At 42.8% G+C, this 13,251-nt stretch overlaps 1 protein-coding gene across 6 annotated transcripts in view; it reads left to right on the top strand.

Annotated features, from left to right (window-relative positions):
- Positions 1-13,251, top strand: part of acaca (acetyl-CoA carboxylase alpha) — a 42,184-nt gene that overhangs the window by 9,445 nt on the left and 19,488 nt on the right. For 3 of the 6 annotated variants that reach the window (XM_070555736.1, XM_070555735.1, XM_015961105.3), the window contains exons 14-31: positions 576-726; positions 928-1,031; positions 2,644-2,871; positions 3,754-3,904; positions 4,017-4,151; positions 6,011-6,157; positions 6,232-6,420; positions 6,545-6,645; positions 6,756-6,844; positions 6,933-7,057; positions 7,943-8,056; positions 8,544-8,657; positions 8,735-8,824; positions 8,896-9,014; positions 9,917-9,940; positions 10,311-10,460; positions 11,983-12,126; positions 12,205-12,307. In XM_070555736.1, the coding sequence (XP_070411837.1) occupies positions 576-726; positions 928-1,031; positions 2,644-2,871; positions 3,754-3,904; positions 4,017-4,151; positions 6,011-6,157; positions 6,232-6,420; positions 6,545-6,645; positions 6,756-6,844; positions 6,933-7,057; positions 7,943-8,056; positions 8,544-8,657; positions 8,735-8,824; positions 8,896-9,014; positions 9,917-9,940; positions 10,311-10,460; positions 11,983-12,126; positions 12,205-12,307 (2,278 nt within the window). The remainder of the gene's footprint in view (positions 1-575; positions 727-927; positions 1,032-2,643; positions 2,872-3,753; positions 3,905-4,016; positions 4,152-6,010; positions 6,158-6,231; positions 6,421-6,544; positions 6,646-6,755; positions 6,845-6,932; positions 7,058-7,942; positions 8,057-8,543; positions 8,658-8,734; positions 8,825-8,895; positions 9,015-9,916; positions 9,941-10,310; positions 10,461-11,982; positions 12,127-12,204; positions 12,308-13,251) is intronic. The other 3 variants (XM_070555739.1, XM_070555737.1, XM_070555738.1) reach the window with 2 other exon arrangements.

Here is a 13,251-nt window from a genome sequence, read left to right as displayed (position 1 = left end):
TGGATGTTTTTAAGTCTTTGCTTAAAACTCTTTTATTCAACCTGGCTTTCATGTAGGATGATTTTATTTTGTCATTGTCATTCTTTGTCATTTTTATTGATTTTATAATTGTGTGATGTAATGTTGTTTTTATCCTAACTTGCTGATTTTTATGGTTTTTAGTTATACTTGTTTGCGATTTTATCTTCTGTGTTGTACAGCACTTTGGGTTGCGGAAGCAATAATATGTGTGCTTTAGAAATAAATGTGACCTTGACCTTGACCTTAGTCAGACTTGAGAGGAATGAGAAATTATGTAGATTTGTGTTTTGGCCGCTGTTTACTCTAGCTCATTATCTAAAGATTTTCCAGATTTTATTCATCATATAGAGCTTGATCAAAAAAAAAGGGAAAAAATTTGAACTAGAATACATTTTGTGACTCTTATATGTTTGTCAAAATAAGTCTGATCTAAATGTAAGACATAAAGCAACAGGTGATCTTAGAAAGTATCAGAGTACTTGATTTTTTAATACTTTTACCAGTGTATGTGTAAACTCTGTAAATTAACTTTCCTTTGGCTTTTTTCCCCCCAGAAACATGGTGGTTGCTCTGAAGGAGCTGTCTATCAGAGGAGACTTCAGAACCACAGTGGAGTACCTCATTAAGCTACTGGAGACTGAAAGTTTTCAGCAAAATGTCATCGACACAGGCTGGCTGGACAGGCTCATTTCAGAGAAGATGCAGGTAAGCAGCTTCAGCTAAAACACGCTGGCAGCAAATATTTGACATAATCCCCTGAAACTAATGTGCTCCAGGTTTGTGATAACGTGTACTTAACTTTAACGTCTTGGCCTCACACATTTTGTTCATATAGTCTTGATGAGATAAGGGTTCTGGCTCAACATAAAGAGTGTTTTTTTTTTTTTTTTTTTTTTTTGCATGCAGGCAGAGCGTCCTGATACCATGCTAGGAATAGTGAGTGGTGCTCTGCATGTGGCAGATGTCAATCTGAGAAACAGCGTGTCCAACTTTCTGCATTCTCTTGAAAGGTAAGAGGATCATTTCTCCAACACTAATAGTAAAAAAAAAAAAAAAATCTAAGTTTAAAAACAGTTTATTTTTATTTTTTGCAGTCAAATATTTGTCCCCTTTTTAACATCAACCAGTGTTGTGTTTCATATCCTTAGAAAATCTGATTAGTCGTATTAAAGGGGACATATTGTCCATCTATCCCTGCCACGCGGGTCTCTTCTGCATCTTAGAGCTGCTCAATTAATAACATTTTAATCTCAATTACGATCTGGGTTTTGAACGATTATAGAAACAAAACGAGCAGATCATTTGTTCCTCCCTCTGCTTAAAACAAGACGTTTCATGAAGTCCCTTATTTGGACGTCACAGTGAGGAAAATTAGCACAGAACCACCCTTACTTTACTATGAGCCCCTTTCAGATATTGGAGCTTCTCAGCTTGTAGCAGCTTGAGCGGGAGGTGGTCAGCTCCAGTTTTTCTTCTTAAAGTGACAGAGCCCTGAATGGCTCATTCTGGAAGGTACTAAACATGCCAAGAATAAAACTGTTTGCTTTTATGTGAGAGAGATTTTGTGCATGAAGATGATTTCTGTAGAGTATAGGGATATTCTAACTTAAAAAAGTAACTATCTCCTCTACTAATTTATGAATGAAATTAATGACACAGCTTAACCTGTACCAAATGTACCAGAACCCCCTTGCAGTATTCTCCTATGAGCCTTCACTTGTTTTTAGCTCCAAGTGCTGACCAATGTGTTTCAGCCTCTTAGGTGTGAGTCATTAGGGTAACTGGAGGCTCTAGTATTCAGACTGGCAGCATTCTCTGGTGTTGGCCCTGGCACATTTCTAAACTTCAAACCAAGTTGTATGTTACTAATGAAGCCAAATAAAGACCATACAGTGGAAGCCCCAGGAGGACATCACCTCATAAAAACATTAGCCTTTCTTCTCTGAGGAACTTTGGGCTCTCTTTACTCAGTTTTCACTATGAGACCTGAGAAACCGACTGCTCATGGCCAGTCTTTGTTCCTCCAAGACTGCCAGGAAGGCATGTTGGTAGCAGTAGCAGTAACAATGACACCTATGAATGTATGGCAGTGTAGAATCAAAGTTCTGTTGACGAAGGGATCAAAGTATGGTGACGGCATGGAATACATTATTGCACAGATCACATGACATTTCAGTGTGTGTGATGGTGAGGGGCATTTTCTCTGTCAGCAGTCTGAGTGCTGGGATATATTGGGATGAGCTCCTGGAGCCAGTGGTGATCCTACATCTCTAAGATCTGGGACCTAACTTCATCCTCTAGAGCATGCGTCACCAACTCCGGTCCTCGAGGGCTTACCACCCTGCTAGTTTTCTGTGTTTCTTGCTCTACCACACCTGGCTGGAGTAATTTAATCCTCACTTTACAGCTTTTAATTCTACACAGGCCTGTGAGTTACTCATTAATTTCAATCAGGTGTGTAGGAGCAAAAAAGCAACAGCTAACATGTGCAGGATGGTAGCCCTCGAGGACCGGAGTTGGTGACCCCTGCTCTAGAACGACCACCAGCGCCAGGATCTTTTCAGAGACCTTTTTTTATATAGGTTTCTATAAATAAAAATGAAATGATTCTCTGTTCTCCAGGGGCCAGGTGCTACCAGCACACACACTACTCAACACCGTGGACGTGGAGCTGATCTATGAAGGCATCAAGTATGTCCTGAAGGTGACTCGTCAGTCTCCCAACTCGTATGTGGTCATCATGAACAACTCTCTAGCAGAGGTGGATGTTCATAGACTCAGTGATGGAGGACTTCTGCTGTCCTATGATGGAAGCAGCTACACTACGTACATGAAGGAAGAGGTGGATAGGTACGATTTAACAAAACTTTACAATTTACATTGAAGGTCGACCGATGTTGGTTTGCAGCCAACCAGTCATTCACCCATGCACACACACACACACACACACACACAATCACACGCTGGTGGTGATGAGCTACGATGTAGCCATAGCTGCCCTGGGGCACACTGACAGAGGCGAGGCTGCAGAGCACAGGCGCCATCGGTCCCTCTGACCACCACAGTGACGTCAACAGACTGACTGGGGCACAAACCTCCAGTTACGGGGCAAGCACTAAACTCCTCCGCCATTGTCACCCTATGATAGAGCTGGGCAATATGGCCTAAAATCAATATCACGATATATTGAGGATTTCACCTCGATAACGATGAATGGACGATAACTACAGGTATGTGCAGAAACAAAAGTTGTCCGCTTGATGTATTATATTGAGTCACATTTTACTCAAGGTGGTACAACGTCTTAAAGGGACAGGAACGTTGCCAACCTACACACTTCTTTTCATTTTTTTATTATCAAATTTATTGACAATAAATGAAATGAATAATTATCGCGATAAGAGTCAGAAATTCTGATAACAATACATTTTTGATTTATTGTCCAGCCCTACCCTATGATGTTATTCAGGAACGTAAATATACATTTAAGTTAACTTCTGCAGCTGCATCGGGCAGCCCGGGGATGTGCCTGCCCTTAAATCGGCTTTACAGACGTGTATCGGTTGATGCAGATATATTCAAACTGGTAAATGTTGGTCTGATATATCAGTCAGCCGATATATTACTCTACCCCTAGTCTACATTTCTGTATTGCCCTGCATCACATGATAGTATGGGTAAGTAAAGGATGATATGCATTCAAAACTTGTTTATAATTTCCTTTCCCTAAAGGTATCGCATCACAATCGGGAACAAGACTTGTGTTTTTGAAAAGGAGAACGATCCCTCACTGCTGAGATCCCCTTCAGCAGGAAAACTCATTCAGTACACAGTAGAGGATGGCGGACATGTGTTTTCTGGCCAGTGTTACGCTGAAATAGAGGTACAGGATGCTTAAAACGTCTGTGTTGTTCACAAAAAAAAAAGAAAAGAAACATTGTTCTCTTTTAGTTGGCAGAGTTGTGTGGATGTAAAGCTTCTTCTGTGAATTTCAGGTTATGAAGATGGTGATGACCCTGACTGCTGCAGAGTCTGGTTGTATTCACTATGTGAAAAGAGCTGGAGCAGCTCTGGAGCCTGGCTGTGTCATCGCCAAGCTGCAGCTGGACGACCCAAGCAGAGTGCAACAGGTACTCCTGTGTTTGTCTGACAGATTTAACTGGGATTATAGCTCATTACGTCGTTGGAGTATGAGCAGTATTTTAATTTTAAGAATCTGTGGTTGTGGAACATGTTTCAGTCCCAGAAAAGAGCAGATTTAGACTCAGCAGCACCCATACATGGGTTGTCTGGCAGCTGACAAATAACCTGAGAGTAAACATCGATGAGGCAGGAAATCGATGCTGCCGTTGAAGATGACAGCTCTGTTGTCTGATGGATAGAGACACACATATTTGCATGTATGTGTCACCTCTCATCTGGACCAGTTTGTGAGACAGACCTGACTGCTGATGAATGGCTAACCAGGAAGCTTCCGGTTTATTCATCTTGTTCCAAGAGAAGCTTGTTCACTGGACAATAATTCCAGTCATTTTTTGTTTATTTTAGAGGTTTTTGTGTCATTTATGTATTAAACATTCTGTCCTTATTGACAAACCCATCATCCTTTACAACCATGTAAATAAAGAGAGAGGATGCTGAGAGGAAACTTGTTCTAGCTTCTCCGTCATTAAAAGTACAGTCGTTAACCAGCTATTCAAGTTGGCTTCTTCTTCCGGCTCTTGGAGAGTACAGATGCTTTTTTCCTCCTCTCCTCTCTATCTTATCCCCAAGGCTCTTTGTCTGTCTTTGGGTGGACGGCGCTTCTGCATTTTTTCTGGAAACAGGAAATTATTAAAAATGGACTTGGTCAGCTGGTCTCTCAATGCGATTGACAACATTTTCTCAACGATGAGAACGGGAGAAGGGGCTCACGGGTGCCCCTCTGGGACAGATCCAGTTGGGCATGTCATGGACTCCTGGAAACAGTGGAACATGATCTGCTTATCTCAACTCTGTAGAGGATTCTGAAGACGTCTGGATATTCGTGGTGCTGGTGTCAGGTTTCCTGCTTTTTGGCCTGGGAGGTTACCTGGCTTACCGGAAAATTAACGAGCTGTTGAGGAATATTGATTGGCTCAATCCCAGAGCTCAGGAATGGATTACACCACGCTGTGAACGCACAAACTCGTATAATTGTCGAGATGAGTCGTAAGCTTGGAACTTTGGCTGAGATTCAGGCTCTGGCACAAAAGATGGATGCGATCAAGGAGAGAGTGGACGAATACGCACGGATTGGGATTGATTAATTTATGCCATTATTGGATTTTGAGAGGTTGAGGACCAACAGAACTTTAAGACAGAGAAGAAATAATCTCTGTCTGGCCCCAAAACAATTTCTTACCTGAATCTGGTGCCCTTAGCCTGTGAGGCTGAAACAAATACTCCCCCTCAGAAGAAAAGTGGAATGCTGCCATTGCCATGGCAACTCTGTCTCCCTATCCCAGCCTGAGCTGGACTGCGACCGGTGAAGGCCGCCGAATGGTCCAGGAGTCACTGTGCCCTCCAAACCCCAACGACCTCCCTCCCTTGTCCAGACTGAGGTGACGAGCGCTGCTTATCGTGGCTGCATGCACTGACGTGTGGAGAGTCCCAAACCCTACCTCCCCACCTAGTGGACACTTATGTTGTGTGATGTCTGAAGTGTGTTGCATTTCTGTCTGAGGTGTTTTTTGCATAGCAAAGCTGCCCTCCCTGTGGAGGGTAACTCTGAAGTGCCTTTTTTCCCTCCACCTGACTCAGTCCTCATATATAAACCCCTCTGATCTCTATTAAGGTAGCGCGACTCGGGTTGCGAATGACCACAATCACCAATTCTTGTCATGTGTCAATGCCTATGTATGTATGTCTGATCTCAGAATTGTGTGTACTGAAACTCTAATTTCCCTCTGGGATTAATAACGCATCTTTGAATTGGATTAAGCATGAAATCCTTCTGTTTCTCCAACAGGCAGAGCTGTACACAGGAATGCTGCCGTCTGTCCAGACTGTAGCTCTGAGAGGGGAGAAACTGCACCGAGTCTTCCACAACACTCTGGATCATCTTGTTCACATCATGAATGGTTACTGCCTTCCTGAACCTTTCTACAGTGCTAAGGTAAGACTTGATGACAGCGCGCAAGCACCAATTCTACTGATGGTCCACATTTTCTGGTAACTGTGCTTCTCCAGCTGAAAGAGTGGGTAGAAAGGCTCATGAAAACAATGCGTGATCCATCTCTGCCCCTCCTGGAGCTTCAGGACATCATGACTAGCGTGTCTGGACGCATCCCCCCTGCTGTGGAGAAGGCCATCAAGAAGGAGATGGCTCAGTATGCCAGCAACATTACCTCTGTGCTGTGCCAGTTCCCCAGCCAGCAGGTGCTCCAAAAACACTCGCCACATGTCTTCAGGTTTTTCCTGGTCATCTGTGCCTATGGGATTAAATGCTTATGAGTCCACTGCTGCTGGGATTAAAATCTTATTGATTATCTCTCATTTCCAGATTGCAAACATCCTGGACAGCCATGCTGCTACTCTAAACAAAAAGTCGGAGAGAGAAGTCTTCTTCATGAACACACAAAGCATTGTTCAGCTGGTGCAGAAGTGAGTCACCTGCAGCATATTTCAACAAGATCTGTTCCCTCCTCATGTGTGATTTGTTCCAATAGCTTTACTCTTCTTTGTAAAGACCAGGCTGTGTTTGTCTTTATCAGGTATCGCAGTGGCATCCGAGGCCACATGAAGGCAGTTGTGATGGATTTGCTCAGACAGTATCTGAAAGTAGAGATCCAGTTTCAAAATGGTGAGCGGCACTCAGGAGTGCTAACGCTGACGTCGTGTAGAGCTCCTGTGTTGTTGTCGTCATAGCTGTCATGCTTCGCTCTCAACAGGACACTACGACAAGTGTGTGTTTGCTCTTCGTGAGGAAAACAAAGGAGACATGGTCAATGTCGTCAACTATATTTTCTCTCATGCGAAAGTCACAAAGAAGAACCTGCTGGTTACTATGCTGATTGTGAGTATCCCATCATCACCGATTCTGAACGAGAAGTTTATTGATTAGAAAGATTCACACTTTCATCATATTTGTATTAACTTTCAATCTATTTGGAAAAATCTGATTTAAAGTGTTTTATTGAAGAATTCCTATTATCACGCCATTTTACTCCGTGACAATGCATGCATTACCCTGACCCGGACATCACACCAGATGCGTAGGCTACACATAACGTAATAAACACGTTTTCATCACAACCTCGGCGTTGCATCCTTTCCATCGGGAGTGTTTTTAGACGTTCAGTGACCATGTTCGGTGTGTTGTGTGAGAATTGCGTGATCACGTGTGATTTCACCAGTTCACGTGAGCAGGAGAAGGACTGCAGCATGTATCCCAAATCTGTTGGTTTTTTCTGTCCTCTACCAAGGAGCTTTTAAAAATAATTAATCCAACACTGAACATGACACTGCCATACATTTGCATGTTTTTTTCTTTAGTTAAGCAATCAAAAATCTGCACATCTTTTATTTTGAAATTTGTCAGATGCTCTACTGCTCTCAGTCTGAACCGCTGAGCTCGACAAGCTCTGGAAACGTAGCAGCTTTGGCGGAGCTATGAAGCACTACACTTATGGGACACACCAGAAACGGGTCCCAGCGCTCGGAGGAAAGATTATAACAGCAGATATTAGCTTTGTATGGTGCTTGGCAGAAGTTACTCACGGCTTGCGCAGCTGGTGGAAATCCAGGGTGGAACATGAACGATAGAGGGAATTAGGTATTTTGGTGCAAAGAGCAAATCATAACTAACATTACTGATTTAACCAATGCAAGGTCAAAGTTTGCTACATGGTCTAGGTAGGTTTTTCTTTCAAACTTAAATCGTGTTGCTTGTTATGTCCAGGACCAGCTCTGTGGCCGTGATCCCACTCTGACTGATGAACTCATGACCATTTTGACTGAACTCACACAGCTCAGCAAGACAACCAATGCCAAGGTGGCCCTGCGTGCTCGACAGGTCAGATTTGGTCTCTATCTGTTTTTTGTACTTGAATAAAAACCAGTGGTTGCAAGGACACACACACACACACACACACACACACACACACACACACACACACACACACACACACACACACACACACACACACACACACACACACACACACACACACACACACACACACACATATATATATATATGAATGAGAACAAGAGCCACAAGTCGGTATGAGCCATAATGTCTATGTACAGACTCGCCACTAGATGTCACTGTATGCCTTCCACTAAACCAGAGGATCTACTGCTGCCTTTGTTTAGCAGTGAAAGATTTAAACAATAAAAAATCCACTAAATGAAAGAGCATTTACTAAACACTATTCATTCTGTAAATAAAGGTAGAACCTCCATAAAGGCAGATCCTGTCACAGGATGTGATGGGATAAGAAAAGAGGTATGGTGCTGTGTCATTTGCTGGAAGGATCACATTAATCTTACTCACACAGGTCCTGATAGCTTCCCACCTCCCCTCCTATGAGTTGCGACACAATCAGGTGGAGTCCATCTTCCTCTCTGCCATTGATATGTATGGGCACCAGTTCTGCATTGAGAACTTGCAGGTATGCAGGAAAACAAAAGAAGCATCAGTTGTGGATCAGTCTATTACACCGTGACTAATTACTTCTTCACTTTTTAGAAACTGATCCTTTCTGAGACGTCCATCTTTGATGTTCTGCCCAACTTCTTCTACCACAGTAACCAGGTAGTGAGGATGGCTGCCCTTGAGGTGAGAACAACGATGATCTTTGAGATAAGTTACAGGTGTGTCATATGTTTGACATCATCTTTTGTTTGTAGGTGTACGTTCGCAGAGCGTACATTGCCTACGAGCTGAACAGTGTGCAGCATCGCCAGCTGAAGGACAACACATGTGTAGTAGAGTTCCAATTCATGCTTCCCACTTCACATCCCAACAGGTATAACACATGGGAAGGCTTGCTAAGACCCATGTGCAACATGGTTGCCCCCTCCCCCTTCCATCCTTTACATGGAACAGTGGAGACGAAGCTTATCACTCCGTCACAATCTAAGAAAATGATATTAATCAGATACGGATCCAGATCATTCTTGATAGATTCATGTTAATCTCATTATCCATGTTCCCGTGGTTTCTCTTCATCATTCTTCGCTGTATGCCGTTGTTGTAAATGTGCTTCATGTAAAAGAATTCTCCTTAGGCTCGATGTGCTGTTGCTTTTTAAACATTCAGATTCCTTGTGCAACAGAGGACCAAGCTTTAAGTCTCAAGTCAGTCACTCTTCATTTTAAATTCCTGAAAAGATTCAAAGAGCCGTTATCAAACATGACGATCAGAGTGAAACCAGAGACAGGGACTACGTGCTCTTCATTTGAAAACGCCTTCCCTGGTATTTCCTGTCGGGTCACGTTTTGCATCCAACTTGTTTGATTTGTATGCAAATGTTTTGTTGATTTGGCTTGCTTGTGTTTATTTTTATACCCAGTTTTGATGCATTTGTCCAAAAACATCCCATCAGTGCTACTATCTTCTCATTCTATCGCATGCTTCTTCTTTGCTGTGGCTGATTCGTCTCATCAGTCTGGACTGTATGACAGCATGTGACTGTTAAAACAACCCCTCTGCTCATCTCACAATGCATGTTTTAGAAGGAGCAGTCAGAGAGAAGAATGTGCAGTTCTTTTCATTGGTGGAAATATTAAAATGATCCTGAATTCCACTTCAGACGCTGATAAATCTAAAGACACACAGACATTTCCACACACATTGCTCTGCCTTGACTGTCTTCTTCTCCTGATGCCTGACACTAACCGCGTAGTAATCGATGTTGTCTGATTGCAGAGGGAACATCCCCACTCTCAACAGGTATTGTAAATGTTCTTTCTCTTCCACAACTAATGACTGTTGACTAGCTAGCTGCATGATCCAGATCCAGTTGTAGTAATTCCTAACAGACGTGTTGGTACTAGAACTGTTGGGTGCTTTGGGAGTCTCTTATAAATAAGCCAAACTTATTTGTAGTGTGATTGAAAATCTAGAATTTGGCAGCAGCATGGCCCAGAGGTAGGTGTGTGTGTGCACGTGTGTGTGTGTGTGTGTGTGCGTGTGTGTGTGTGTTTAATCCTAACTAAACCACAATATTGGAGCTTTGGAGTCACTTGGGGTATAATAAGTCAAGACATGAACAATAACCAGTAAGACTATCCAGAACTGAAACATTTAACTGTCCTGCCAGGAAAATGCCAGCCCCAGTCCTGGACAGTGTAAAAGCCTTGGACAGTAAATTAAAGGGACCTAAAGCCAAGGACCGTAAAGAACGTGATAGTGAATCTAAGGATGATAATGCAGAGAAGAGTAATACTTCAGATATGGAAACGATGGACAGGTTTGACACACGAAACCTATTTAGTGGTTATAGTGGGTGCTACTTTTACCGCTAAATAACTAACACCAACAAAAGGGTCTTTCTGGTGGTTTTAAGCTTTTTTGGGCACATGGAAGTACTGTTGTCCTTGTATTTCAACTAACACATTGCCAGTAAAAGAAAGTCTTAAATTGTATTACTGCTTTGGATTTTCATTTGTGAACTTCAGTTTTAATTATTTTATGTTTTGGTAACAAATCTTAGTTGTGGTTGACTGAAAAAAGTAATGATTTTTCTCTGATTATAATGGGTCACTCTGAGTTCTGCATGTGGGCTGAACGTGAAAATAATCTCCTACACCTATCTCCTGCATTAGCTTCTGATTGAAAATAGCAGAGGTGTGACCAAGTCACTGCTTTGCAAGTCACAAGTCAAGTCAAGCCTTTCCAGTCAAGTCTCGAGTCAAGTCCAAGTCCTTAACTTTGAATTTTCCAGTCATAATCAAGTCATCTGTCCAACTTCAATTTAATGGCAATGATAATAAATACTTTTCAGAAATAAAGCTTCTTAAAGCTTCATTTATTTGCTCAAACAAGCGGAAAGTTACACTGAAACTGATTATAAACAAAGTGCTGCTGCATTTAGCAGAACAAGATCAAACCCAGAACCAAGAATGGTTTATGATTTTTGTCCAAGTCGTGCCACTTTTGTGCTAAAATATCAAATATGCTCAAGTCATCATCAAGTCAACAGATGCAAGTCGATTCAAGTTGCAAGTCATCTGCGTTCAAGTCCGAGTCAAGTCGTAAGTCTTTATAGATTTTATCAAGTCAAGTCAGAAGTCATTAAAATAATGACTCAAGTCCAAGTCATGTGACTCGAGTCCACACCTCTGGAAAATAGACGGTGAAACTCTAGGATTTGATAATACTGACAGACCTATGTCACACTGTGAATTAGCATTCATGGACTCATCGATCTTGACTCATGATGGGGAAGGGCGTTAGTTTATCGACCAGTAATCAGCAGAGAATGTCTCGGCTAGTTATATGAATTTAAGTCTTACTCATTAATATTTCACCTCTAAAAGCAATGTGACACTTCCACCTACCTTTGTTCAGTCTTCATTCTTGGGTAAAAATGTAACATTGATGTTTAATCTCCACAAATAACACAAGCTGAAACATTTTCCACCATGTTGTAGAGTTGCTAATGCTAATGGTTAGCTTCTACTACCCGAGACACGCTCTGCTCTTTCCTGGCTCCAAAAGATTGGCTTTTTCTTACCCAATCATTTCCCATTGTTTATTTATTTCTGTGGCTAATGAGTTTGAAATTTTCCACATTCAGCAAGCATCTCAGAGTGACCGATCGCGTTTCAAAAAACAAGTATTACACTGTTTCTCTGTGAATGGGTCCTTTAATGTTAAAGACTCTGATAAAGCCAACGATCAAAACTGTTGGGAGATTCTCTGTTAAGGTGATTTGGCATCAGTGATGTTGGTTTGCATATTTTTATTATTGTTCTTTGTCTATATGTTAGGATGTCATTCTCCTCTAACCTGAATCACTACGGCATGGTGCACATGGCCAGTGTGAGCGATGTCCTTCTTGACACGTCCTTTACGCCACCTTGTCAACGCATGGGAGCCATGGTCGCTTTCCGCTCCTTCCAGGAGTTCACACGGTTAGTTTTGTAAACAAAAGCTTGATTTCATTTGTCAATAAAAAATGTAATTTTTATTGATTGTTCTTCTTTTTACAGAAACATAAATGATGTTTTGAGTTGCTTTTCGGACTCTCCTCCCCCAAGTCCAATGTTCCCAGATGGAGGCAATCCTGTCCTGTACGGTGAAGAAGACAACAAGGTGAGGAGAATCTTAATCCGTAATCTACAATCTTTTTAAGCTGGTTTTGACCCAATGTTCTGCAGGTTTTCTGAAAGTCTTTCTAACGCCGGGGACACACCGGCCGCGGAAGCGCCGCGAAGCGCCGAGAAGCGAATCGCTCACGAAATTCGGCCGCTGCTCGCCGCTCCTCAGTTCAGATCAGACGCGCCCCAGTCGAGGCGCGCCTCGGCTCAGCTGTAGTTTTTCTTTTAAACACTTGGTGTCCTCCATTTCCTCTCTGCCTTTTCTCAGCTCTTTTCCTACGTTTGAGTGTTTGTGCGCGTGCGCGCGCGCGCGTGTGTGTGTGAACCTATGGTATGAGTTGTTTCTGCCAGTTGAATCTCTTGGAACCCGCTCCAATTCTGCAGCTGTATCCTAGCAGTTTCTTCCGACATGGGTACGTAAACAATCATGTTTTTCGGGGGTCGTACAGCTCCTTGTGTTTCTCAACTTCCATAATTAATTTAAAGTCATCCATCCTAACTGCTTGCCTCAGACTTTCTGCCTCTCTGTCCTGTTTGCTCCGGTGAAAAGACACCCAAAACCACTCCCGCCTTCACGTGGTCACACACGCACACAAGTTCGATGTGTGTGTGTGTATGTGTGTGCGTGTTCGTGTGGTTTTTCTGCAGTGTCTGTTTACGAACACATTTGACTATTGCGGAATTTTATTTTGAAATGCTTTATTTTGTTAACTTTACCGGCCTGCCTCTTATGTCTACGTTTGACTTCCTGGCAGAATTGACGCGATTCACCCGCGGCTCGCGAAAAAAATAGAGCCAACGCCGAAATGATCGCTGCACGGCGCGGGCTGGAGCGCCGGCGCGCGCCGGCGCGAGGCGATTCGCGGCGCTTCGGCGGCCCATGTGGTCTATAGAATAGCTTAACAAGGGCGCCGAATGAAGGCGGTCCCATTTTCGCGG

Source organism: Nothobranchius furzeri, chromosome 10 (assembly GCF_043380555.1).
Source record: "Nothobranchius furzeri strain GRZ-AD chromosome 10, NfurGRZ-RIMD1, whole genome shotgun sequence".
NCBI classification, from domain to species: Eukaryota; Metazoa; Chordata; class Actinopteri; order Cyprinodontiformes; family Nothobranchiidae; genus Nothobranchius; species Nothobranchius furzeri.
The sequence above is the reverse complement of the archived record's forward strand: the minus strand, read 5'-3'. Positions and strand labels throughout refer to the sequence as shown.